Below are 25,878 nucleotides of genomic sequence, written 5' to 3' on the forward strand. Positions count from 1 at the left end.
TTCATTCCTACTACTACGGCCACCCTAAATTAATGAAATAAAAAAGGAATCTATTCCATGGCCACCTTAAATGACTGCAGTTAATGTGCTGAGCTGCTGAACAGTTTGAAGAGATAAAAAGTAATCTGGGATGAAAAGGGTGTCAGGCAGACAGTGTGTGGACCCCAAGAGAGGAATGTCCAGATCTGAGACCACACTTGTAAAGAAGATCTTAGGGGCTCATTAACAGGTATGTGGGGCCGTAAAAGCAGGCAGTTGAGCCGAAGTTTTACCACCTCCGACCAACCCACCCCACCTGAAAAAGGAGATTTAGTACTTATGCTCTTCAATGGTAAAAATGAAATGACATGCCACCATGAATGGGGTGCACCACAACTACCCTGCAAGCGCATGCAATGAACATGGCTGGGGCATTGTGGGTATGCATTTTCAGAGTTAAAACAGGCGGTGAGTAAGTTACATATTGCCCCTCACTGCTTTTCAAACACCACGGTAGATAAGACTCCCATCCAAGTTAGCCCTTAAAGGCTTTTTAGCCCTCCTTTCTCTCTTCAACTTAGTTTCATGCTTTCCAACATAGCCAAGTTTGCCCTCCTTCATCCAGTAAATGCCAAATTAGTCTTCCTCAGAATGACACAAGTGATGCAGTAGCCTTACCATGATGATGATCATTGAAGGACAGTGAAATGCTTCCTTAGGCCCCTATCACACAAAGGGGACTCCACTTAGCTCAGTGGGGGGATCTGTCTATTGATTGCCCACTGATTAGAGCAGAGCGGATGGATGACAGGTCTGTGTCCACTCAGTTTATGCAGAGCAGCCACGGATCGAGTTCAGCCACGGAACTCTGCTCTATGGGCAGTCAGGCGTAAATGGACTCCGCTGTCTGTTTACACCCATTTACCCTCCGATCCGCCTAGACCAGTGTTTCTCAACTCCGGTCCTCAGGGCACACTAACAGGCCAGGTTTGCAAGAAAACTGAAATACATCACAGGTGATATAATTTGCTGCTCAGTGACTGCAGCATTCTAGTCTGCATCTCCCCAAGGTAATACTTAAAACCTGGCCTGTTAGTGTGCCCTGAGGACCGGAGTTGAAAAACACTGGCCTAGACGTAGGACATATCTCCTTCCGTTTTTTTTATTTTGTGGATCGCATTGGAGGTAGACAATGTGCAGGATCAGGGGGTTGGGGGCCCCATCAGGTAGGCTGTATGGGCCTCCATGATTTCTAACAGCAGCCCTGCTCCTAGGAATGTTTACAGTGTGCTTTGAGGTGGAGTAGGGGAGATAAGGCAGGTGGATATGCTTCCATGTCCCCTGATAAATCCCTGTTCACTATCAACAATTACCACTCTATGTACAGCTGGGTTGCAGTATTTCATGGTGACCTGAAACCCACTAGAGCAATGAACAGAGTCACCACGGGGTACACACATGTAGGCAGAAAGTGACTGCAAAGAGACAGCAGAAGATCAGCAACATTGGGATAGTGCTTTCATCCTTTTTGTATTTTATTTAAAGTATCACTAAGGCTTCATTTAGATGTGCAGTTGGGTGGTAAAAATGTGCAGTAGAGACATGTTTTGCCACCCACCAATGGCCACCCTTAAGCTGCAATAGGCAGCAGATGAGGGTGTTCTAAATGCTGCACTGATGATGCATTCGGCATAAGGAGTTTTTAATAACATTCTGTCTGGCCAGCCTATAACCCTGAGGTAACGGCGTTACATTAGAGTTATTGACTGGCCGCTCTGCTCCAAGTTAGTTAGGGGGTGCAACTTACTTACCTTGTCCCAGGTGCTGACAGCACACGCTATGCTTAACCACTTGCCGACCGCCTCCTGTATATTTACTGCAGCAGGCTGGCTCCTGCAGGCAAAACGTAGGTATACGTCGCTCGCCTGAAGAAGCTAGGGGGCACGCTCCTGCCCCCGATCGTCAGCAGGGAAGCCGATGTGGTTGTCAAGCGGCTCTGACTGCCGCCTGACACCCGCGATCGTTCCCCGCTGAGAGAGGACGGTTGTTGTAAACACAGCTGACCGTCCTCCCTGAAATGATCACAGAACTCATGTGATCCTATATAGGGTCACATGTCTATGGCCATCTTAGAAGCCACGCCCCCCCGTTAGAATCACTCCCCTAGGGTCACATTTAACCCCTTGATCACCTATACTTTTAACCCCTTCTCCGCCTATTACAGTAACAGTGCATATTTTTAGCACTGATTACTGTAGTAATGTCACTGGTACCCCCAAAAGTGTCAAATGTTAGTTAAAAAAAAATGCAGATCGCCGCCATTACTAGTAAAAAAAAGAAAAAAAAAACACTAAAAATGACAAATCTTTCACGTAGTTAGTAGACGCGATAACTTTTGCACAAACCAATCAAAATACGCTTATTGCGACTTTACCAAAAATATGTAGCAGAAAAACTAAATTGGCCTAAAATGAAAAAAAAAAAAAAAAAATTGATTTTTAATTTGTTTTTGTTTTTTGAGAATGTCAGAATGTGAAAAGTTTTTTTTTAAAATTGCTGCTTTTGTTTATAGCGCAAAAAAAAAAAAAAAACCACAGGTGATCAAATACCACCAAAAGAAATCTCATTTGTGGGGGGAAAAAGACGTAAATTTTGTTTGGGTACAACATCACACAACCGCGCAATTGTAACAGTGCCGAATCGCAAAATAGGGCCTGGTCATTAAGGCAAATCCTTCCGGTCTTAAAGTGGTTACAAAAAAAAAAAAACCTTGGCTCCTAACCTTTTTAGCTGGCTCCTAGATGCAAAGCAAATTTGTCAAGCCCTGCAGGTATTGGTTACAATAACCTGTACCATATTACAGCAATGGAAATACCAAACCCCCAAGAACACTACAGAATACTTTTAACGGGACCCTATAATGTAGTGGCAAAAGGGCTCACATCACATTTCTGTAACGCAGGTTATGTTTTTTTTTTTTTAAAGAAATGGACCAATGTTCAAGCTAAAACACTTGAACAGTCTTAATCCCAGCGTTCGCTTATAATTGAGCCAAAAGAAGCAACACCTGTTTTACCAGCAAGTAGCAGGAAAGTAAAGACTAACTGCAGACTCTAAGATTGGGACTCCTGTTTGGGGAAGGCAGATGAAACCTCATCTTGTAATTTTACAAGGTCACCGGGACAGTCCTGGTGGAAACCATATTAGCAAGCTGTATTTTGACATTTTTACCAACCACTGCCTGTGGGGTTATAAAAAAAAAAAAAAAAATGGATTTTTGTAAGAACTTACCGTAAAATCCTTTTCTCTTAAGCTCATTGACAGACGTAGTCTTCTTGATTCTCAAGAGCTGGGTTATGTTGTCTCCGCAGGAGTAGGACTAGGCAGAAAGACAAAACGTTCTGGCTCCACCTTAGGGGCAGTCCCTGAGGGTATATCCTCCCTCTCTCTGCTACAGGGAATCAGTTCTGTTTAAAGCAGTACAGAGAATTTAACCCAACCCAACTCAATGATAGAGGGGCGGGTACTACGTCTGTCAATGAGCTTAAGAGAAAAGGATTTTACGGTAAGTTCTTACAAAAATCCATTTTTCTCTATCGCTCATTGACAGACGTAGTCTTCTTGATTCTCAAGAGCTGGGACATCCAGAAGCAGTGCCACAAATGAGGGGTGGGATTGACAAAATCAAATCCAATCTAGAAGGCCCAACCGGTGCCAAACTAGAAGTTTTAAAGGCTCATTATAAACAAAGAATGAGACTAAAGAAAAATTTTCCAACGGAAAAAAACCCTCGAGGTAGACCACTGGTCTCCTCAAATTGCGGCCTGCAAAACCTTGCGGCCAAATGAGGCATCAGACGATGCCATTACATCAACTTTATAATGTTTAGAAAAGGTATGCACCGACGACCAGGTAGCCGCCTTGCACACCTGGACCACTGACGCCTGATGGCGAAAGGCCCAAGACGCACTAAGTGCCCGAGTGGAGTGCGCCTTAACAGGGAACGGGGGCTCCCGACCCTTAATAGAATAAGCCTGCACTACCGTCTGTCTGATCCATCTGGAAATGGTCGCGGCAGATGCAGGCAACCCCTTTTTGGGTCCATCTGGGATCACAAAAAGTGAATCCGTCTTGCGAAACGAGTCTGTCGTTTTCAAGTATACCCTGATCGCCCGGACCACATCCAAGGAGTGTAAAGCAAACTCCCGAGGATGACTGGGCTTAGGACACAGGGAAGGTAATACAATTTCTTCATTCAGATGAAATTCTGAAACCACTTTTGGTAGGAAGGATGGATTCGGACGAAGAACCACCTTATCTCTATGAACCACCAGATATGGTGAACGACAAGATAATGCGGCCAGTTCTGACACCCTGCGTGCAGAAGTAATAGCCACCAAGAAGGCCACCTTCTGGGACAACGTGGGTAGAGGAATCTCCCTAATATCTTCAAAGGGAGGTTTCTGAAGAACCGACAACACTAAATTAAGATCCCAGGGGGGTAACGGCGCGTGCACTGGCGGAGCCAGATGTCGCAGCCCCTGGATGAAGCTCCGCACCAAGGAATGAGTAGCCAAAGGCTTCTGAAAGAAGATGGCTAATGCTGAGACCTGACCCTTGATAGTACTCAAGGCCAGTTTCTGCTCAACCCCTTGTTGCAGAAAAGCCAATATTCGACTAATCGAATAAGACCGAGGACGGAACCCCAAAGGTTCACACCATGCAATGTAGGACTTCCATGTGCGATGATAAATCTTTCTGGAAGTCGCTTTCCTTGCTTCAACTAGAGTAGGAATAACTGAAGCTGACAAACCTTTGTCCTTCAGCACCTGGGTCTCAATAGCCAGGCCGTTAAAGCCAGCGATCGTAAAGCAGGATGGAAGATCGGTCCCTGAGACAGTAGATCCTCCCTGAGAGGAAGTCTCCATGGGACGTCTGCCACCAGTCTGACCATGTCGGCGTACCAAGCTCGACGAGGCCAGTCCGGAGCTACCAGGATTACTGGGATTCCTTCCTCCTCTATCCTGCGTAGAAGTCTTGGCAGTAACGCGAGAGGAGGGAAGGCATATATTAGCTGGTATTGCCCCCACGGGGCGATCAGTGCGTCTGCGGTTTCTGCTAGAGGATCGCGGGAGCGAGCCACGAATCTCTGAACTTTCCTGTTGAATCGTGAAGCCAACAGATCCACATCCGGGGTGCCCCACCGTAGGCACAACTGGTGGAAAACGTCTGGATGTAGGGACCATTCCCCCTGATCCAGGGTCTGACGGCTGAGATAATCTGCCTGCCAATTCTCCACCCCCGGAATGAACACCGCAGAGATTGCTGGAACAAATCGTTCCGCCCAGCGAAGAATGCAAGCCACTTCTTTGGCCGCTCGGACACTCTTGGTGCCCCCCTGGTGATTGACATAAGCCACGGCCGTGGCATTGTCCGACTGGATCCGAACCGGGCTGCCCTGGAGCTGCTCGGTCCAGTGAATCAGACAAAGTCTGATCGCTCTCAGTTCCAATACATTTATCGGTAACCTGGATTCTTCCGGGGACCAAAGTCCCTGGGCAGATAACTGACCAAGAATTCCTCCCCATCCGGATAGACTGGCATCCGTGGTCACTATCGTCCAATATATTGGCAGAAATGACTTTCCCTGGCTGAGCATTGGAGACCGAAGCCACCAAACCAGAGACTCTCTGGTCTGTTTGCTCAATCGTATCTGATTGTCCAGGGATTCCGGATTCCGATTCCATCTGAGAAGAATCTCTTGCTGAAGAATTCGGGTATGGGACTGGGCAAATGGGACTGCTTCGAATGAAGCCACCATCAACCCCAGAACCCTCATGCAAGTCCGAAGGGAAGACCAGCTGTTGGACAGTAACAACTGGACTGCTGATTGAATCTTTCGGAGTTTCCCTACCGGAAGAAAAACTCTTGTCCTGACTGTGTCTAGAATTAGACCCAGATATTCGAGCCTCTGGGTGGGAACCAGAAATGACTTTTGCTGGTTCACCAGCCACCCGAATTCCTGTAAAGAAATCATAGTAATTTCTATGTTTTGTAGCAAGGTCTGAGGAGACTCTGCATGAAGCAGAAGATAGTCTAGGTAACCTAGAATCGATATACCTCTTTGGCGCAGAAGTGCCAACATTGGGGCCAACACCTTTGTGAAGACCCGCGGAGCCGTGGCGAGACCGAAAGGTAACGCCACAAACTGATAGTGGTTCTCTTCTACGGAAAAGCGTAGAAACCGCTGATGTCCTGCGAAAATGGGAATGTGAAGATAGGCGTCCTTGATGTCTATGGACGCTAGGACATCCCCTGGATGCAGGAAGGCTGCTACCGTGCGAATGGACTCCATTCTGAATCTTCTTATGTTGACGAAAGAATTGAGTGCTCTTAAGTCCAGAATTGGACGCACTTTGCCCTCTTTCCTGGGTATTGTAAACAGGTTTGAATAAAACCCTTGAAACCGTTCTGTCCAAGGAACGTGGACTACCACTCCTTGTTGTAGTAAATCTGTGACTGCTCTCCGCAGATCTTCTAAACGATCTGCGGATAGACGGATATTGGAAGGGAAGAATCGCGCCAGTGGGAGAGATCGAAACTCGATCTTGTACCCTGACCTTATGACTTCGCAAACCCATTTGTCCGGGATTCTGGAAAGCCATGGATCCGGGAACCGGCGAAGACGTCCCCCCACCCCAGTTATGGGTGGAGGCGCACCTTCAGGCTTTGGATGGTTTATCTTCAGGTCTGGAGGGGGCGGGCTTTAGCTTGCCCGACCAACGACCCCTGACGCCTCCTGCAGGAGCTTTGGAGGACTTAGTTTTTTCACCCGCTGGACGAAAAAACCTCTTGTGAGCAGAAAAAGAAGGCCCTCGTCTTTGACGAGTTCCTCTACCTTTAAAATTTTGCGGTAAAAAGGTGCTTTTTCCCACCGGTGAGATCCTTAATGATCTCATCTAAGTTGGCTCCAAATAGACGCTCTCCTGAAAAGGGGATATTAGCCAATGCTTTTTTGGAACCTTGGTCGGCTAACCAACCTTTTAGCCACAGTGTACTCCTGAGAACCACTGCTGAGACTGATGCTCGCGCCATTAATGGAGTGGCGTCTAACGCCGCATCACATACAAACTGTAACCCCTGTATCATTTGCTCCAACAAATCTGATACCGCCTGAGGGACTTCTTCTAAGTCCCGGCGTAACCACTTGGTCCATTCAGTTACAGCCTGCGAAACCAGACCAATAGCAATTATTGGTCTGAAAGCTGATCCAATCAAGGAAAACATGGTGCGAGACATAGCTTCTATCTTGCGATCCACTGGATCTTTAAAAGACGGAGCGTCTTCTAAAGGAATAACCGTGGCTTTATTCAATCTAGCAATAGGTGAATCCACCACAGGTGGTTCTGTCCATTTCTTAATAAGGGTTTCCTCAAACGGATAACGCCTGTCAATGCGTTTAGAAATATTAAAAGTGCGTTTTGGCAGACGCCATTCTTCTTCGATTGGATTGCCAAAACATTTGGGCAATGGAAAAACCTTCGCCACTTTGATGCGTTTTTTAGTCCCAAAAGGGATCTCAGTTTCAGCTATTTCTGATGGAATACCCTGTAACCTTAAAGTCTCTTGAACAGATACAATGAGTGCGTTTACCAACGCTTCCTCTCGGGCTATGGCGGATGCCGAAACATCCTCCTCACTGTCTGAAGAGACAGGACCCGAGACACCAATACCAGATGAAGTACCTGCAACTGCAGAAATAGGCTCAGAGTCTGAATCCGAGGTTTCAGATAATAAGGGGTTAGGCGGGGGTCGCTTTCTTGCGCCCTGTCCCTGACAAGCCACTTCCACCCGGGACACAAAAGTTTCCATAATAGCTGACAAAGATTCAATTGTCAATGGGGTGCTGGAGGATCCCGCAGACCCCTCGAGGGGATCCGGAGGAGATACATGAGTGGCAGGGTCCATGTTAATACAGGACACCTTTGCCAGCAAAACAAAAAAACTTTTTCTTTTTTTTTTTTTTTTTTTGTGTGTCTCCCCCTAGCGCAATAGCGCCCCTCAGAGTACCTGCTTCTCGATCCCAGAGAGAGAGAGAGAGGGACCCCCAAGGCTCACCAACCGATGCAGTGCAGTTTCCAACAAACTGCAGTCAGCGTCTGTCTTACACAGACTGGAAGGAGCTGTTTGCTTTTTCCCGGGCAGAAGGCGTGGCTCCGCCCCCTGTGTACGCCTTCCGGCGTTCCCAGCCCTCCACGAGGTAGCTGGGCTCACAAAACATGGCCGCCCCCATAGAAGAGACATAAGACTCCAAAAACATGGCGGCCGGCGTGACCTGAGGACATACATGCATTCGGTCTACGGCAAAATGGCGGCGGACCGCCGATATCGTCTTCCCAGCACATCCACCTGCACTCTGCTAAGAGGTGACATATGGATCTACAGAGATACACTGCACATAAGGTAGGATTATACCTCCTATGTCTGCTGTAATGTTACAGTCTGCTGGGTAGAGTGTTAGCTCTTGAACCAAGTCCACTTCCCACAAACACATGCTGTATTACAAGGGGGACTTGTAAGTATCAGATATATACTGACCATATCTGGAGGGGCCCATAATATATACTGCCTCATAATGAGGAAAAAAGGGAACGTTTACTCACCATACCGAACCGACAGGCACCCTCTCTTCACAATACCCTCTCCACCGGGGTGGGGGTTTGTGGACGCCTCGACTCTCTGGTACCTGGCGTCCAAGCGAGACTTAACTCGCAAAGTCAGTCCCTTTACTGGGACTCCGTCGCGGGCGACCCAGCGCACTGGTCTGCACGCGCTCGTAGGCAGAAACCGGGGTGACCACTGGATCTCAACATCCAGCCCGTCGCCCGGCCCCGCATACTTACTTGAATATGTCGCGGCCGACCAAGCGCAATGCCATGGTCTGCGCGCGCTCGTAGGCCGGCTGGGGTGACCACAAGTGTCGCCCAGTCCGGCATTTTTGCTTGAAGATCTCACAGGAAAAAACACTGGAGAAAACTACCTAAAGTCTTTTTCTTAAAGAAAAAAAGTCTTTGCCAGGACCAAAAGATCCCAGCAAGGAACTTAGGTCCTTACTCCTGACTAGACAGAAAAAAACTGATTCCCTGTAGCAGAGAGAGGGAGGATATACCCTCAGGGACTGCCCCTAAGGTGGAGCCAGAACGTTTTGTCTTTCTGCCTAGTCCTACTCCTGCGGAGACAACATAACCCAGCTCTTGAGAATCAAGAAGACTACGTCTGTCAATGAGCGATAGAGAAAAAAAAAAAAAAAAAAAAAAAAAACACACATATGGCACATGAAAAGCCCTACGGATAATAATTGCCATCTGTGTGCCTGAATAGCCCAAAAAAACAAAAAAAAACCAAAAAAAAAAAACCGAACGTTTCCTAGAGTAACAAGCCACCTTGATAAACCGGCAAGAGATTATACAGCGCTCGAAACTTCGTTTTTTTCAGAAAGTCTGAACTTCGGTGGAAGCCTTATGGAGTCAGCTGGCCCCTGTGCACATGATTGTGTCAACACGATGGCTCTGGAGCTCCACAGTTACACAGCACCATGGAACCCTTAGTGCAACTCATCATCCTCCACAAGCAGCCACCAGACAAATAGATGGAAATTACTCACCTTCAGCAGCAGGTATGGGATGAAAGAGATGGCCTCCAACTCTGTTAAGTGGTACTCCTCTTGGCTAAGCATAGCAAAAACTAATTTCAGATACTCCAGGACCTTCATCAAAACACTGGTGTTCGTGTCAAAGAAACGCAAAGTGAACCATTTAAGGACGAGGTCCAAGCAGCTCATAAGACCTTCCTTTTCACTCTCCAGATGCTAAAATGACACCAAGAACCAAGTTAAGGCTTGTATCTCTGCAAGTATAATAATGTGCTCCTGCGCACATTTCTGCTCACCTCAGTCATCACAGCTATGCCCTTTATGTGGTGCTGGAAATCTGCATGAAAAAGCTCATCTTGGAGCCATTTTGCAAAACACATTGACATCTGAGTTTTGAGCTGTTCGATGTACTCATCACGAGGGGCTGGGAAGTTCCATTTCAAGACCTGTAATAAAAGCCAACTCTGAATGACCATATGCAAACCATAGTATAACAGTAATTTAAGTCAGCAATATTTAGTGGGTTCTTGAAACTGCTGGAACAGTAGAAAATAAATCATCCCACGTAACAAACCACACACTGCTTTGATCGTTCCAACTGGGCAATCCACTATAAATCTTACTCCAGTTTAGAGCTTTATACATTCAGGGTTTAATGCGTGGAACAAAGACCCAACACAGGGCCCCCAAAAAAAAAAAAAAAAAACACCACACACCTCCACTTCGTACAATGCTCAGCCCTGTCCAAACACAACCTGCCAGACTGACCTGTTGAGGGACAGATGTAGCATCCAGCCCACTGCTGCCTGCTACATCTGTCCCTCTTAAGGCCCGTACACACGTAGCGATTGTCGGCCGTAAATATTCGGCCAACGTCAGATCGGCCGATTGTCGGCTTGTTCGTATGATGCTTCCGACAACCGACTGCGACTTTTCGGCCAAACAGAATCTGGTGTGCAGGCTTTAAAATTTTTGTTGGCCAACACAAGAAGGGCCGATTGTTCCTCAGTCAGTACAGAATTCGGCCGACAAACAGCAGACGAGCAAGACTGGGCATGCTCAGAGAAGAAAAAAACACACGGAAAGTTAACCATCACATGACATCACTTCTGCAGTCGGCCAGGAAGGATGCACTGCAGCAGCTAGACATTGTGTATAAGACCTAAGTTTATTCCAAGATACTTGCTGTTTTGCCCAGCTGTATTTTATTTGATTCCTCGTGTGAGAGCAGCCCCCTCCCACACATGACTGGTGGGGGTGATAGACAAGGAGGAGACATTGCACAGATTAAATAAAAGTCATCAGGGTACTCGCAGTAACATTTTTAAATGTTCCCAAAAAATAAATATGCACAAGTACCACACTATCCTCCTAGATGCAAAAATCAACGGCACACACAAGATACAGCATCACTTACCTTTAATCCCTTCTCTTCCTTTAACCTCTGCTCCTTTCCATTTGGAACAATGATAAAAATGGGTCCAGACCGGTCTTCCTCATCCTTAACTGCCGGCTTGCTTGGCACTTTCTTAGCAGACACAGCCTGGGGGGGTAGTAACATCAGATTCAGTTACAGTGTAACCATGGGCAACTAATTACTGGAAAGGTCTCATTAGTGGTGCCTCAAGGAAAATGTGTGGAATAGGTCTCAATCATGCTTTAGTATAGCACTGAGATCAGTTAGAGAAAGCGATATGATGCAATATGGAGTCAGATGGCCCCTGTGCACATTGTTATGTCAGCAGCCTGGCTCTGTAAGGTGTGCAGTGCTCAGCACCGCAGCACCCATAAGTGCAACTCATCATCCTCCATCCAAAGAGGCCTATAATACAGAGGGTGTGTGCCAATCCAGATAGAGTGCAGAACAGAAGACACACGTGCATTAATAGAATCAAATCCTTTCCTAGTGACATTTTATTTACCGCCTGTTTAGCTGTCTTGGCTTTGGACATGCTGGTGTTTACCTTCGTTGGGGTCATGCTGGTATTACCCTCTGATGAGACAGACTGGGTCTACAGAGAAAGGACTCCACATTTACACAAGTAACAAAAAATTTTGCACAAAACTGCTGTCTAAGTCTGAAAACAGCTTCTACCACTACCAGCTTGTAAGCAATTTTGGCATCACTGGGCCTTCTCATAGGAACCTGGAAATGCAGAGGACCAAAAAATAATGTGAGAAGTGTTTCCAGCACTATGCAGGAACACAATTCTTCATACGATTTAAGATTCTCTACTTTCCACAGGATCCAACAAGGCGGCCCGGATACTCTGTAGCCTAGACCTCCTACAATGGTCACTATACTGAAGTTCTAATAGCTGAAGCCAAGTCCATAGACTCATAACAGCTCTACCTACAAGGAGGGAGACGGGGGTGATTTTGAGAAGAAAAAGCATTATAAAAACTGCTTCTGTTTAGTGGAAGTTTTAAGGTTTTGAAGAAAGGCAAACTACACGTAAAAACCTAATTCTGGGTAGACCAAGGACGTTTTAAAACCATTATCAGGGTTTTATTGGCATTTGTGTCCCCTCTTATATTCCCTGGCCAATGAAGAAAAAAAAAAAAAAAAAACAAGTCCATAACCTGTTTAACCGCTTGCCGACCGCCGCACAACTATTTACGTCGGCAGTCAGCCCCTCACACGCAGAGCGACGTAGGGCTACGTCGCTAGCCAGTGAGGGTCTAGGGAGGGAGGGAGCGAGCGCTGCCAGAGGCACGGACCCCCCCTCGCGTGTGACCGGCGGACCCGATGTCTGCCGGTTACTCGCGATCGTCAGTTAGAGCGGGAGAAAGGCAGGCGGCTAATGTAAACAAACCGCCTGTCATTCTCCCCTGTGTATGAATAGCGATCATACGGTTCTACTATGTAGGACTGTTGATCACTGTTCATACACCTCAAGCCACAGCCAATCACAGTTAGAATCACGCCCTTAGGGACACACAACCCCTCCCCCCAAAAAAAAAAAAGTTAACCCCTTCACTGCCAGTGTAATTTTACAGTAACAGTGCACGTGTATAGCACTGATTACTGCAGTAATGTCACTGGTAACCCCAAAAGTGTCAAAAATGTCAGTCAAGGGTCCAATCTGTCCGCCGCAATGTCGCAAAAAATCGCAGATCGCCACCATTACGCGTTAAAATAAAAAAACAGCAAAAATGACAAAAATCTTTCCCTTTGTTAGTAAACGCAATAACTTTTGCGCAAACCAATCAAAATACGCTTTTTGCGATTTTTTTTTACCAAACATATGTAGTAGAAAACAAATTGGCCGAAAATAATTTCGATTTTTAAATTTTTTTGGGGGAATTTCATATAAAAAAAAAATTTGAAAAATATTGTTATTTTTGCAAAATTGATGCTCTTTTTTTGTTTATAGCGCAAAAAGTAAAAATCGCACAGGTGATCAAATACCACCAAAAGAAAGCTCTGTTTGTGAGGAAAAAAGGACGTCAAATTCGTTTGGGTACATCGTTGCTCGACAGTGCAATTGTCCGTTACAGTCACGCAGTGCCGAATCGCAAAATAGGCTCTGGTCAGGAAGGGGGTAAAATCTTCCGGGCTTAAGTGGTTAATATACAAAAATAAAAACACTACCGCTCAAATACATTGCACATAAAAAAAATTAAAAAAAATAAAAAAACACCTCATAATAAGCAACTTACTTTTCCTTTAGCTAGTGGGGCACCTGGTTTGCCTTTTTTGGGGTCTGGCTTACTCTCAGGTGCTGGTGGTCCGGCGTCAAAAGCTGTTAGTTAAAAAAAGAATGTTAGTGACACTTGAGTCCCTTTAATTCCTATACAGGAACCAAACCTTGTTTGACAAAAAAAAAAAAGTCTACTACTGCAATACTACAGACACTTACCTGCAGCTGGGGCAGGAGCCGAAGGTGGTGCAGCTGCCTGTTTGGTGCTGGTCTTGCCTGCAGGAGCAGCAGGTTTGGCTGGCATGCTGGCTTTAGCCTTTTCCAACATGGCAACAACTTGGTCCTTGGATGCTGGCTGTAACGTCAAGTATTCTTTAGCATAACATTTAACAAGGGCTGATATCTCAGTTACGTTAAACAGAGGCATAATCTTTTTTTTATCTCCCTCATTTGACTAGATAGCTGAGAAAAAAAAATAATTTGTGTGTATAATAATATACATATATATACATATATATATATATATATATATATATATATATATATATATACACATATACACACACACACACATATATATATATATATATATATATATATATATATATATATATATATATATATATATATATATACATACATACATACACACATCTATATATACATACATACATCTATATATACACACACACACACACACACACACACATCTATATCATACATATACACACACATTTCTAGCTTTACATAAAGGCACATACCATCTTTCAGTGAAGTTCCCCATTATGAACCTCCTGCTGCTGTGAAATTGAGTAAACACCAGCAGCTCTGCTCATCACACTCGAAACCAGGGGTCTTCAAACTATGGCCCTCCAGTTGTTCAGGAACTACAATTCTCATCATGCCTAGTCCTGTCTGAATGTCAGAGTTTTACAATGCCTCATGGGACGTGTAGTTCCGCTACAGCTGGAGGGCCATAGTTTGAGGATCCCTGTTCTAAAGAGACAAGGGCAAAACCCTGGCAAAGTCCATAAACTAGGCAGGTATTTAACAATCCATTCACCATGTCCTAGTTTTTATCATTTTAAAGGATAGGTTACCTTTTGTAAAAGTATTACAATACATTTTTTACCTTCTGCAAAAGTGCATTTTTTTCTTTTTAAATTGCAGCATTTAAAAGGCATTGCACCCACGATTCAGCAGATTGCAGGAGCATTGCATGGATCCTGCAGACACCATCACCAGTACGGGCAGGTAGTTAATAAATGGCAGGAAACAATCAATGGACTACAAGGACACTCATCTGCGCCACTTAATGATTGATGCAGCCATGTGGACTGAGCCCTGCACAGCTGCAGTTTTTGAATTGTGGCAAAGGGTGCGGGGAGAAGATCCCCTGCCCGTTGCCACAGAGCAGGAAGCACATGAGTGAACATGTATTATGCTCCTATAGGTAAACGTATCCTTTAGGAGCAACAAACTCCGATGCCCCCGTCTGGTAGAACCTGGACTTCAATAGCAACACCATTAAAGCCAGCCACTCAGGATAGCAAATCAATCCTAAGTAATCCAGCAAAGACCATGGGAGTCTTACCAGTTCGATACAAGACATCTGCCCTGGCCAAACCAGAGCTACTAGGATCACCAGAATGCAGTATAGTTCTATAATCTGAAACTGACAGGAAGTTTCAGGGGAGAAAGGCATATCAGGGCGTACTGATCCTACAGAGCCAATAGGGCATCAACTGTTGCCAGAGGATCCCTGTGCCTGGAGAGAAGTCTGCCTAGTTTGTTGTACCTGGAGTTCCACATCGCTGTCCCTCAACTGACAGGTACTGGAACACCACAAGAAATAGGGACCATTCCCAGGTCCAGGTGTTGCTTGAAGATTAAATCTGCCTGACAACGGTCCACAATTGGAATGTACAGAGCGTACAGAGTACAGAATGTTACAGGCTGTAAGCTCTGCCCAGGACAAGATCGGATCTACCTTTATGTTTCTCCCACAAGATGGTTGGAACACCACCACCATGGTGTTGTCCAATTGAATCCAATGGCTCTCCAGCAGAATGGTCCAATGCTAACTGTCTGAAGTTCAAGGCTGTTGATTGGGAAACCAGACTGATGTCAACCTAATCCCTTGCACAGAGAAGGGATCCCGGTACTACTTCCCAGCCTAACATCGGTAAAAAAAAAAAAAAAATAATACACAATATATATTCTCCAAAATAAAGACAGAAAAACTCTGATTTGACATATTAGTCTGCCCAGAGAGCGGATTAATTCATTCCAAAAAAGAAAAAAAAAGTTACAATGCAGAGGTCTGGAGAGAAACTGCAAATTCTATGGCCTTAAAAAGAGGCAACCAACAGACCTAAATGTGGAGAGTGATAGCTCCCAGGCTGGAGAATTGGGCTCAGACACCAAAGCAACTGAAGTTTCCTCTTTGGAAAAGCACTCAAACCTTAAACTGTGTCTAGGACTAGACAGATACTTTGAGTCAGTTCCAGCAGCAAAATCTGAAGGTTCAGAAGCTGTCCTAATCGCTTTAAAATCTGTAAGCTACACATTGTCCCACAGTCTGTGCCAACTAGGACCTCAACAGGCAGTCAAAATCCCACAATGGGGATGCTACAAGAGCACAGCTGGGCTAATACTGGGGCCAGCATCTTGGTGAATACCAGAGGTGCAGATGAGAGGTCAAAGGGCAGGGATACAGACTAGCCATGCAGAGATCCCACAGTAAAGCATAGGAAGGGAGGACACACTGGAATGGAATGTGTGGACATGTAGGTAGGCTTCTTGGCTGTCCACAGAAGCCAGAAAGGTCCTCCAGTGTAGGGGGGTCATGACAGGTTTAGTAGATACCCATGCAGAAGTTCTGGACTTGAAGACATTCGCCGCATTGAGATAAACAATGTAGCAAATGCCCCATTTGGGCTTGGAAACTTAACAGATCGTTCCAAGGGTTTTATTCCTGTTTTGCACAGGAACCAGAACAATGACACACCGATCCAGAAGACTTGACATGGCTCAATGGAGATCTGCTAGTCGGTGACATGAAAATTTAAGGTGAGATACCAAGGAGGGGACAAAATATCAGTTTGTAGCCCTGGGACACAACCTACTACACCCTGTCTGAGATGCAAGCCATCAAAACGTTCACAAAATTCTAACAAAATGTCCATGCACCCTGGAACGTAGGCGCACAACTTTAAAGCAGGGGAAAGCTTGTCTCAAGAGTTTGGTAGACTAAAGGCCCGTACACACGTGCAGATTGTCGGCCGAAAAGATTCGGCCGATGACCGATCGGCCGATTTTCGGCTTGTTAGTATGATGCTTCCGACAGCGCACTTTCGGTCGAACAGAATCTGTCGTGCAAACATTAAAATTTTTGTATGCCGACACCAGAACGGCCGATTGTTCGCCAGTCAGTACAGAATTCGGCCGACAGACAGCAGATTTGCAAGACTGGGCATGCTCAGAAAAGAAAAAACACAGGGAAAGTTAACCATCACATGACATCACTTCTGCAGTCGGCGGACAAAATTCGTGTGCAGTCTTTTGCACTTTTCAGCGGACACGACAGCCCGGGGACAAAAGACGGCCGATCGTTCGGCCGACGATCGGTACGTGTGTACGGGGCTTAAGTGCATGAATTTGCAAATGGACAGGGAGCCAAGCTTGGAGGTCTCCAGTGAAAGTACAGCGTGTGGAGAAACAAAGTACGCGTTTTAAAAAGTCAGTGGAAGCATTTGCAGCTTGTTCTTTACACATCTTCCTCAGCAGAAGAAGCCTAATCTTGCCACTAGTAGCATCCTTGATTACACTTTACATCAAAAGGCCATGTGGATCAATTTTTTTTTCTGTATTGCAAAAAAGCACGGGGGGGTTCCACTGTCCTATGCATATTGCTGATCCTCTAGATCAGTGGTCCTCAGGGCCCACTAACAGGCCAGGTTTACAAGATAACTGAAATACATCCCAGGTGATACAAGTTGCTGCTCAGTGATTGCATTACTCTAGTCTGCATCTCCCCAAGGTAATACTTAAAATCTGGCCTGTTAGTGGGCCCTGAGGACCGGAGTTGAGGACCACTGCTCTAGATTCAGCATAACAGCAGTAGACAGATTCCTCAAGAATGAGCTCAACAATGAATGACTGCAGCGACTCACGAATCAAACTGTGGCCAACAGCTCAGTAGCAGATAAGGCCTTGGCCAAGTCTGATAAAGAACCAGCCTAAGGCGGCGTGGGAACAAGCCCAAGACATTTTTGATTAGAGGCAGCAAACAACTGGGTAACCCTGGGTAAGGGGGGGGGGGGGGGGGGGACAACATGCCACAAGACACTTCTGCAACAGAGGTTTGGGTTGATTTAGGCAAAGAACAGCTGGATAAGCTGTATATCCTAAAGTGTAAGGCAAGTGAAAACCTAAACTTGAACCAGCTTCCGCCCACCTTCTAAGCCTATTTTATCTACTCTGTAAACGAAAGATCTGTATTACTTACTCTGAATCCGGTCTGGTCACATGATCAGATCCCAGCACCAGCTTCAGTGTAGAGGAAAGATCGCTGATATTGACTGCAGGGCTTGGGTGCTGACATAACCCTTCAGACTTACTATGGGGCATTCGTTGTCAGCTGTCCTCTACATTGAAGCCAGCACTGGAACCCAGTCATGTGACCGGACCAACTTCAGAATAGGCAAGTATAGGCATCTGTCCTTTTACAGGGTTGATGGAATAGGTTTAGAATGAGGGTGGGAGTAGATTTAAGCTTAGATTTGAAAGCAAGTCAAAAAGTTTCTGGTGGCAGTGACTTGCCTTCCACTTTAATGGTGGCAGTGTTCAAAGTGCGACAACTAACAAGTTGATAAAGAAGACTGCATTATTTTGGCAAAGTAGTGTGCAAAATACTAGTTGTACCCATTTGCTGTGACTGGGTTACCAGAGACAGCTGATATCAATGAAAAGTGACCTATTGGAAGGAATTCAATTAACAGGCCTTGAGAAGCTTGGCTTGAAACCAAGGGATGAATCTTTACAGCATACACCTACTACAGATTACAAAATACAAAACTTACTGATTAGCTATTGCAAAGGTGATCTAGCAGCTTGCTTGTCATAGGTGATAAATACCTTGAGCTTTCCAGTAGCTTTGGACATCTTATCAAATCCTATATGCATCATGAACATAGGCAGGGCCTCTTGGGCTTTCTTTCGCACATCCCCATTGCGGTCCTCCAAGCAGCCATACAGATACGGAACACACAACTGAAGATCTGAAGAGACAGTTCGCAATGTAGGCAGTTTCTCAGCCAGCCACCCTAGCAACTACAAAAACCAAGAACACATTTTAATAGTATGTTGGTCTGCTGTTGGATCAGGATAAAACTTTCTGCCTGTAAATAAAACACTGACAAATATTCTACCTCCTGCCTCAGGAAAGGATTCTCCTTTTTCAGCTCTTCAGACAGGTCCTCTCCTTCCAGCCACTCTTTCATACCAGTCTGTTCCACCCAAGAATTGAGAGTAGCCAGTGCTGCTGCTCGAACATTTGCCTAAGGGTGGGGGAAGAGAGGATTAGTTCTATTTCATGCAATTCTTAACTAAAAACTGAACTTGCTACAAAAACAGTAGAGACAGTGTTATTTGAGCAGCATACATTTTCTGTCCACTCCTATGAGTGCGAATACTGCGGAGCTAACTTCATGGGTAATGTGACCACAAGAGCTTTAGACAGGACTGCTAATATCCTCCAGCAACAGTTATAGCTACCAAGGCACTTGTTTTATTGAGTCCACTCCTTTGCTAGCCAGACCAATGAGATGCTAGCAAGAAAAGTTCTGCAGCGTTCTAAGCCAGCAAGGAAGCAATTCCATAGAGGAAATAAAGCTTAAATTTGCAGTATTGTGAAAACCCAAGGAAATAGCTCGTCTTGCCACAAAGTCTTGACATTTGATGGTCAGCAGGCTGCTGAGTGCTATAAAATTAAGCACAGGTTACCCACCTTGCTATCCCCAAGGACAGTTACGATCGATATACCCAAGTGCTTAACATGCTGTTTGATGTTTGGACCTATGGCAATGGACAGCTGTTGAAGGATGCTCAATGTCTGCTGAACCTATCAAAAAGGCAAAAAAGAAACTTAGGATACCAAGAAATCCTTCAAGATTTGCAGCAACACAAATACTGCTCTTCAAGTTCTAAGAGATGCTAATTTTTTTTTTTTTTTTGTAAAGACAAAACCATACCAGGATCTTGTTTGAGTCATTAAGACGGCCCTTTAGTGCAACTGGAAGCTCCCCAATATTTGGAAGGATAAACTTGGCTTCGTTAATAATGGCAGCCGTTTCATCAAGTCCCTCCTTGCGTATTTTCCAGTTTTTATCACCAATCTTTGATACGAGATCCGAAGTGATTTTGTCACTAAAAAGAAAACAAAACACGGGAATATTAACAATGCTTTTAGTCTGCAATCCTACTGGAATATACTGCAAGGTATTTTCTACAATGCTATGGTTTACCCAACATACCAAAATAAAAAACGAAACTAAAACATATTGTTAAAGTGTATTAGGTTTCACGCTTGACATTGGACTATGAACAAATTCATACTAACATATTCAAACTAAACTGTGCTCCTGGTAGGAAGAACGCAAGGCAATATATTTAAATGTTATTTGCTTTGTAGGTGTATTTCTAAAAAGAAAATGTTATGTTATATGCATACATAAAATTAAAGCTCACCTACAGTAAAGATTCATATTTTAAAAGGGCTTTTCACCTGATGTCTGCCCGGGGCAGCAGATCCATGACGTCAGCAGGGGAGTCCTCTTCTTGAGCCTCTCCTTCATCGCCCTCATCTCCCCCTGCACTAGATTTGGTAGATCCTCGGGTTGGAGCAGGTGGGGTCTGTCCTTTCATCTATTAATTGCAAAATCATACCAATATCTGACACAAATTCTAAAACTTGTACCTTTATGCAAACCACTTATTATTCGGTGCTGGTAGTGATGAGATTTAAACTTCCCAGGCGAAAGAATTGCCAAATCATTGACTTTCAATGCAACATATTAAATAAGAACACAACCCCATCCTGCTGATTGGAAGAATTTTGAAGCTGAGGTACGTCTTATATCAAAAGTTCACTTGTGCTACCCTAGAAATGACAGCACAAGATATTTTTTAATATGAGAAGCCCTACTTTAGAACATAAAACCTATAACTACTACTGTGGGAAGTACAGGTAACCCAGAAGCTCTGCATCAATTGCTAGAGACCATGGATCTGCCAAGTTTCAAAGTGGGTACATAACACTTGGGCAACATACCTTCTCAAACTCTGCATCAATTTGGGATAAAAGAGCAGGTTTCTCCTCTTCAAAAAACATTCTTAGTGGCGCCCCCATGTAAAGATACATCACACCCAGCAAGGTGATGGCAGATGTCCTAATTGCCTGTAAGATGGTTATCACAGAGTTAGCAAAAGCAGCTCCAACACAGTAAGTTTACTCTCGCTTACTTACAGTTTACTTACTGGGTTTGTGGCAGCAAGGGCTGTCTTTACATTGCTGATAAAAGCCTTGACATTGAGCCTGAAAATGAATTGGCATCAGTTACCGTGAGCCCAATGTTGGTGAGAACTCATACACATTAAAAAGGACTTCAGGAAGACCAGGTTACCTCATTGCATGCAGCAACCTTTTTAACCACCTTTAAAACTTAGCCAGTTGCCGACTGCCCCAATAGAAGGCTTAGTGCTACAGGGTGGCCATTCTGTGAAGAATCCTGTATATACAGTATCTTACAAAAATCAGTATCTCACAAAAATGAGTACACCCCTCATTTTCGTAAATATTGTATATCTTTTAATGTAACACCTCTGAAGAAATTACACTTCCCTACAATGTAAAGTAGTGAGTGTACAGCTTGTATAACCATGTAAATTTACTGTTCCCTCAAAATAACTCAACACGGCCATTAATGTTTAAACCGCTGGCAACAAAAGTGAGTACACCTTCAAGTTAAAATGTCCAAATTAGGCCCAATTATCAAGTTTCCCTCCCCGGTGTCATGTGACTCAGTGTTACAAGGTCTCAGGTGTGAATGGGGAGAAGGCATGTTAAATTTGGTGGTATCGCTCTCACCTCTAACACTGGAAGTTCAACATGGCACCTCATGGCAAAGAACTGAGGATCTCTAAAAAAAGAATTGTTGCTCTACATAAAGAAAGTCTAGGCTGTAAGAAGATTGCTAAGACCCTAAAACTGAGCTGCAACAGTGGCCAAGACCATACAGCAGTTTGACAGGTTCCACTCAAGAACAAGCCTCGCCATTGTCGACCAAAGAAGTTGAGTGCACATGCTCAGCGTCATACCCAGAGGGTGTCTTTGGGAAATAGACGTATGATTGCTGCAGAGGTTGAAAGGGGAGGGGGCATCAAACTAGCATGCATGGCTGTCGTCCCAGAAGGAAGCCTCTTCTAAAGATAATGCACAAAGCCTGCAAATAGTTTGCTGAAGACAAGCAGACTAAGGACATTGATTACTAGAACCATGTGCTGTGGTCTAATGAGATAAAAACCTTTTTGGTTCAGATTGTGTCAAGCGTGTGTGGCGGCAACCAGATGAGGAGTTCAAAGACAAGTGTGTCTTGGCTACAGTCAAGCATGGTGGTGAAAATGTCATGGTCTGGATGAGTGCTGCTGGCACTGGGGAGCTACAGTACATTGAGGGAAACAAATGCCAACATGTAGTGTAACATATTGAAGCAGAGCATGATCCCTTTGAAGACTGGGCTGCAGGGCAGTATTCCAACATAATACGAACCCCAAACTCACTGCCAAGACAACCACTGCCTTGCTAAAGAAGCAAAGGGTAAAGGTGATGGACTAGTCGAGCATGTCTCCAGACCTAAATCCTATTGAGCCTCTGTGGGGCATCCTCAAACAGAAGGTGGAGGAGAGCAAGGTCTCCAACATCCACCAGCTCTGTGATGTCATGGAGGAATGGAAGAGGACTCCAGTGGCAACCTGTGAAGCTCTGGTGAACTCCATGCCCACCCAAGAGGCAGTGCTTGAAAATGGTGGCCACACAAAATATTGACGCTTTGGGCCCAATTTGGACATTTTCACTTGGGGGCGTACTCCCTTTTTTTGCCAGCGGTTTAGACATTAATGGCTGTGTGTGGAGTTATTTTGAGGGGACAGCAAATTTACACTGCTATACAAGCTGTACACTCACTACTTTACATTGTAGCAAAGTGTAATTTCTTCAGTGTGAAAAGATAATAAAAATTTACAAAAATGTGAGGGATGTACTCACTTTGTGAGATACTGTTTACACCTGACTCTGCACTTCCTGGTAGGGGGCACGAAGCTTGTGCGGGGATTGGTCACAGCAGAAGCCGCCCAATGAATGTCCGCCACCATCTTCTGATCGTCAAGCAGAGGCACAGAACAGAGTCTCTGCCTATGTAAACAAGGCAGAGCTCCATCCTGGCAGCAGAGATGTGATGGATTTTCTCTCTCTGCAAAGCAGGGAAAGAAAATCCATTACATCCCTTAGTAAAATAACCTTAAGTACACACAAAACACTGGTTAAGCATACATTTAAGCCTTTGATAGCCCTAAACGTTCAACCCTTTCCCAGCCAGTGTCATTAGTACAGCGGCAGTTCATATTTTTAGCACTGATCACTGTATTCGCATAACTGGCTCTTAAAGTGTCAGATTGTCTACTGCAGTAACGCAGTCCCACTATAAGTCACTCATGGCCATTACTAGTATAAACAATTTTTTACAAACACAAACTATAGCTTGTATAGCTATTGCTCAAAACAATCACTATGCCCCTTACTCTGAATTTTTGTACCAAAACTATATAGTAGCAAACAAAATTGGCATACATTAATAAAGAAATTCGTTTTTTTTTTTTTTTTTAATAGCAGAAAAAGGGATTTTTATAGCGTAATGTGGAAAAAAAAAAAAAAAAGAAAAAAAAAAAAACACGACATTTCATACCTGCTTCCCCCTAAAAAGGTGCCTAATGCAGAATGGGGGGGGGGGGGGGCTTACAGATAAGCAGAGCTTTTCCTTTTGGGTGGAGCTCTGCTTTGAAGCACAGAAGCTTTTAAAAACCAGATTTTTGGATGTGCTGACCGATGTTAGTATTCAAAAAGTACAAACTGACAATAAAATGGTTTTTGAATTTGATTTGTGTTCATCTACAGGTCCTAGTGAAGCTTTAAATTAAGGTCTAATTTAATACTGAGCGGATCTACTACTTACCCTGAAAACCCAAATTCTTTAATAGCATGCGCTAGCCAGTTTAGAGTTTCAGATTGGTTCTTGGGGTTTTTCTGAGCGAAAGTCAATGATACAACCTACAAGAGAAAAAACAGCAGTTGGATTCACAGCTAACCTCATTAATTAACCACTTCTGGACCAAGCCCATTTCTGACACGTTGTTTACAAGTTAAAATCAGTATTTTTGCTAGGAAATTACATAGAACCCCCAAACATATTTTTTTAGCAAAGAATCTGGAGAATAAATTGGCGGCAATATTTGTCATGCGGCATTTGCGCAGCGGTCTTTCAAACGCCATTTTTTTTTTTATTAAATAAATTTCACTGCATTTAAAAAAACGAAACAGTTAAGTTAGCCCATTTTTTGGTATATTGTGAAAGATGATGTCACGCCGAGTAAATAGATAGCCAACATTTTACGGTTTAAAATTGTGCGCACCCGCGGAATGGCAAAAAACTACGGTCAATAAAAATCTACATAGGTGACGCTTTAAAAAATTTAAACGGTCACCAGTTTGAAGTTACAGAGTAGCTCTATTTTTTTATTATTGCTCTCGCGGCGATACTTCATGTGAGGTTTGAACAGCGCTTTAATTTGTAGGCGCGACTTTTATACACTTTCTTTCGTGCGCGAGCTCACAGCGACGAGGGCCACTTTAGAATGTATTTTTTTTTCCTATTTTTACATTTTAGCAGGTTAAAAAAAAAAAAAAAAAAAAAAAAAAAAAAAAGATCACTTTTATTGCTGTCACAAGCAATGTAAACATCCCTTGTGACAGCAATAGGCACTGAAAGGTACTCTTTATGGAGGGATTGGGGGGGTCTGAAAGACCCCAGACCCCTCTACTGCACTTCAATGTATTCAAAATGCCGAAAACTGCATTTTTGAATACTGTCACTTTTTTAAATTCGGTGACTTTAGCCTCCGAGCAAACCGGACGTGATGTCATGGACGCCGCTTCCAGGTTACATGATCAGAGACCCAATCAAAGACAAATCCGGCTTCCTTCGGGACTCCAACCAGCTGGCGGAGGTGCCATTACCACCTGAAAGCTGTCCGCCGGCTCTAAAAAAATGGTACCGGACAATACAACCAATTCTTGCAGCAGACGTAGGGCTACTCTGGCTTGCAGGAAGTGGTTAAAGTAACCCCCTAGAAAGGGGGGGGGGGGAGGGAAGACTAATAAAAAAAAGTGACTCCCATCGCTTTCTTCTTGCTCTGTTTAAAAAAGGTGGGGAAAGGAGGAGGGAGGGAAAGAAGGAGAGAGAAAAAAAAAAAAAAAAAAAAAAAAGAGAAAAAGAGAAAGAAAGAGAAAGAGAAAGAAAGAGAGAAAGAGAAAGAGAGAAAGAGAAAAAGAAAAAGAGAAAGAGAAAAAGAGAAAAAGAGAAAGAGAAAAAGAGAAAAAGAGAAAGAAGGAGAAAGGAGGGGGGAGAGAAAGAAGGAGAAAGGAGGGGGGAGAGAAAGAAGGAGAAAGGAGGGGGGAGAGAAAGAAGGAGAAAGGAGGGGGGAGAGAAAGAAGGAGAAAGGAGGGGGGAGAGAAAGAAGGAGAAAGGAGGGGGGAGAGAAAGAAGGAGAAAGGAGGGGGGAGAGAAAGGAGGAGAAAGGAGGGGGGAGAGAAAGGAGGAGAAAGGAGGGGGGAGAGAAAGTAGGAGAAAGGAGGGGGGGGGGGAGGGGAGGATATGGCTTCTACAGCCGAATCTTTATAGACAAAATGCATGTAGATTCTTGTACATGTTGGCTCCTACACTGCGTTGTCCTGTAGTGACTAGCAGCAGAAGCCACAACATGGCAAAATGGAAAGATTTTGCTGTGAGGCCGGAACTCCTGAATAGAGTAAGAAGCAAGACGGGCGATGCTTTAACATATAAAGGAATACCTGCTCTTGTGCTCATTCTTTGGTACAGTCCCTCCTTCAAAAACACTTAAGTGGGTCAACTCACTACATCCCACAAAAAGGTGGCCACTTGGCATCTTACCTGCTCAGCAGTCCAAGGCAGGCTACAGGCCTCTGCAATAGCACTAAGTGCCACTTTGGCATTACCGCCACATTTCACATCTCCCACTTTGTCTACTAGGCCATCAAGGACCACACTGGCAGAGGTTTTGGAGAAATTGCCTTTCTGGGCGATAAGAGCCACAATGTGTAGCTTCATCTGCATGACCTAGAAGCGGAAAAAAATAAATAAAAAGCAGGCTTGTGTGTCAATCTGCTGGAGGAAGATATTATAAACCAATCCGAAGTAATGTGGACTAAAAATAGAGCCTTTGTTTAAGGATTCCAGGGCCATTTTACAG

General features: G+C 44.5%; 1 protein-coding gene across 1 annotated transcript in view; it reads right to left on the minus strand.

The window, feature by feature from the left end:
* The window catches only part of CKAP5 (cytoskeleton associated protein 5), a 112,671-nt gene that overhangs the window by 32,414 nt on the left and 54,379 nt on the right, over positions 1-25,878 (minus strand). The window contains exons 17-31 of the mRNA XM_082271147.1: positions 25,560-25,745; positions 23,565-23,659; positions 20,815-20,872; positions 20,609-20,734; positions 20,063-20,202; positions 19,530-19,704; positions 19,286-19,399; positions 18,708-18,836; positions 18,415-18,609; positions 13,495-13,630; positions 13,295-13,377; positions 11,554-11,643; positions 11,049-11,174; positions 9,928-10,077; positions 9,644-9,847 (exon numbers count right to left, since the gene is read on the minus strand). Coding sequence (XP_082127273.1) covers positions 9,644-9,847; positions 9,928-10,077; positions 11,049-11,174; positions 11,554-11,643; positions 13,295-13,377; positions 13,495-13,630; positions 18,415-18,609; positions 18,708-18,836; positions 19,286-19,399; positions 19,530-19,704; positions 20,063-20,202; positions 20,609-20,734; positions 20,815-20,872; positions 23,565-23,659; positions 25,560-25,745 — 2,007 coding nt within the window. The remainder of the gene's footprint in view (positions 1-9,643; positions 9,848-9,927; positions 10,078-11,048; positions 11,175-11,553; positions 11,644-13,294; positions 13,378-13,494; positions 13,631-18,414; positions 18,610-18,707; positions 18,837-19,285; positions 19,400-19,529; positions 19,705-20,062; positions 20,203-20,608; positions 20,735-20,814; positions 20,873-23,564; positions 23,660-25,559; positions 25,746-25,878) is intronic.

The sequence above is a fragment of the Pelophylax lessonae genome (assembly GCF_965119305.1).
Source record: "Pelophylax lessonae genome assembly, chromosome: 10".
Taxonomy (NCBI): domain Eukaryota; kingdom Metazoa; phylum Chordata; class Amphibia; order Anura; family Ranidae; genus Pelophylax; species Pelophylax lessonae.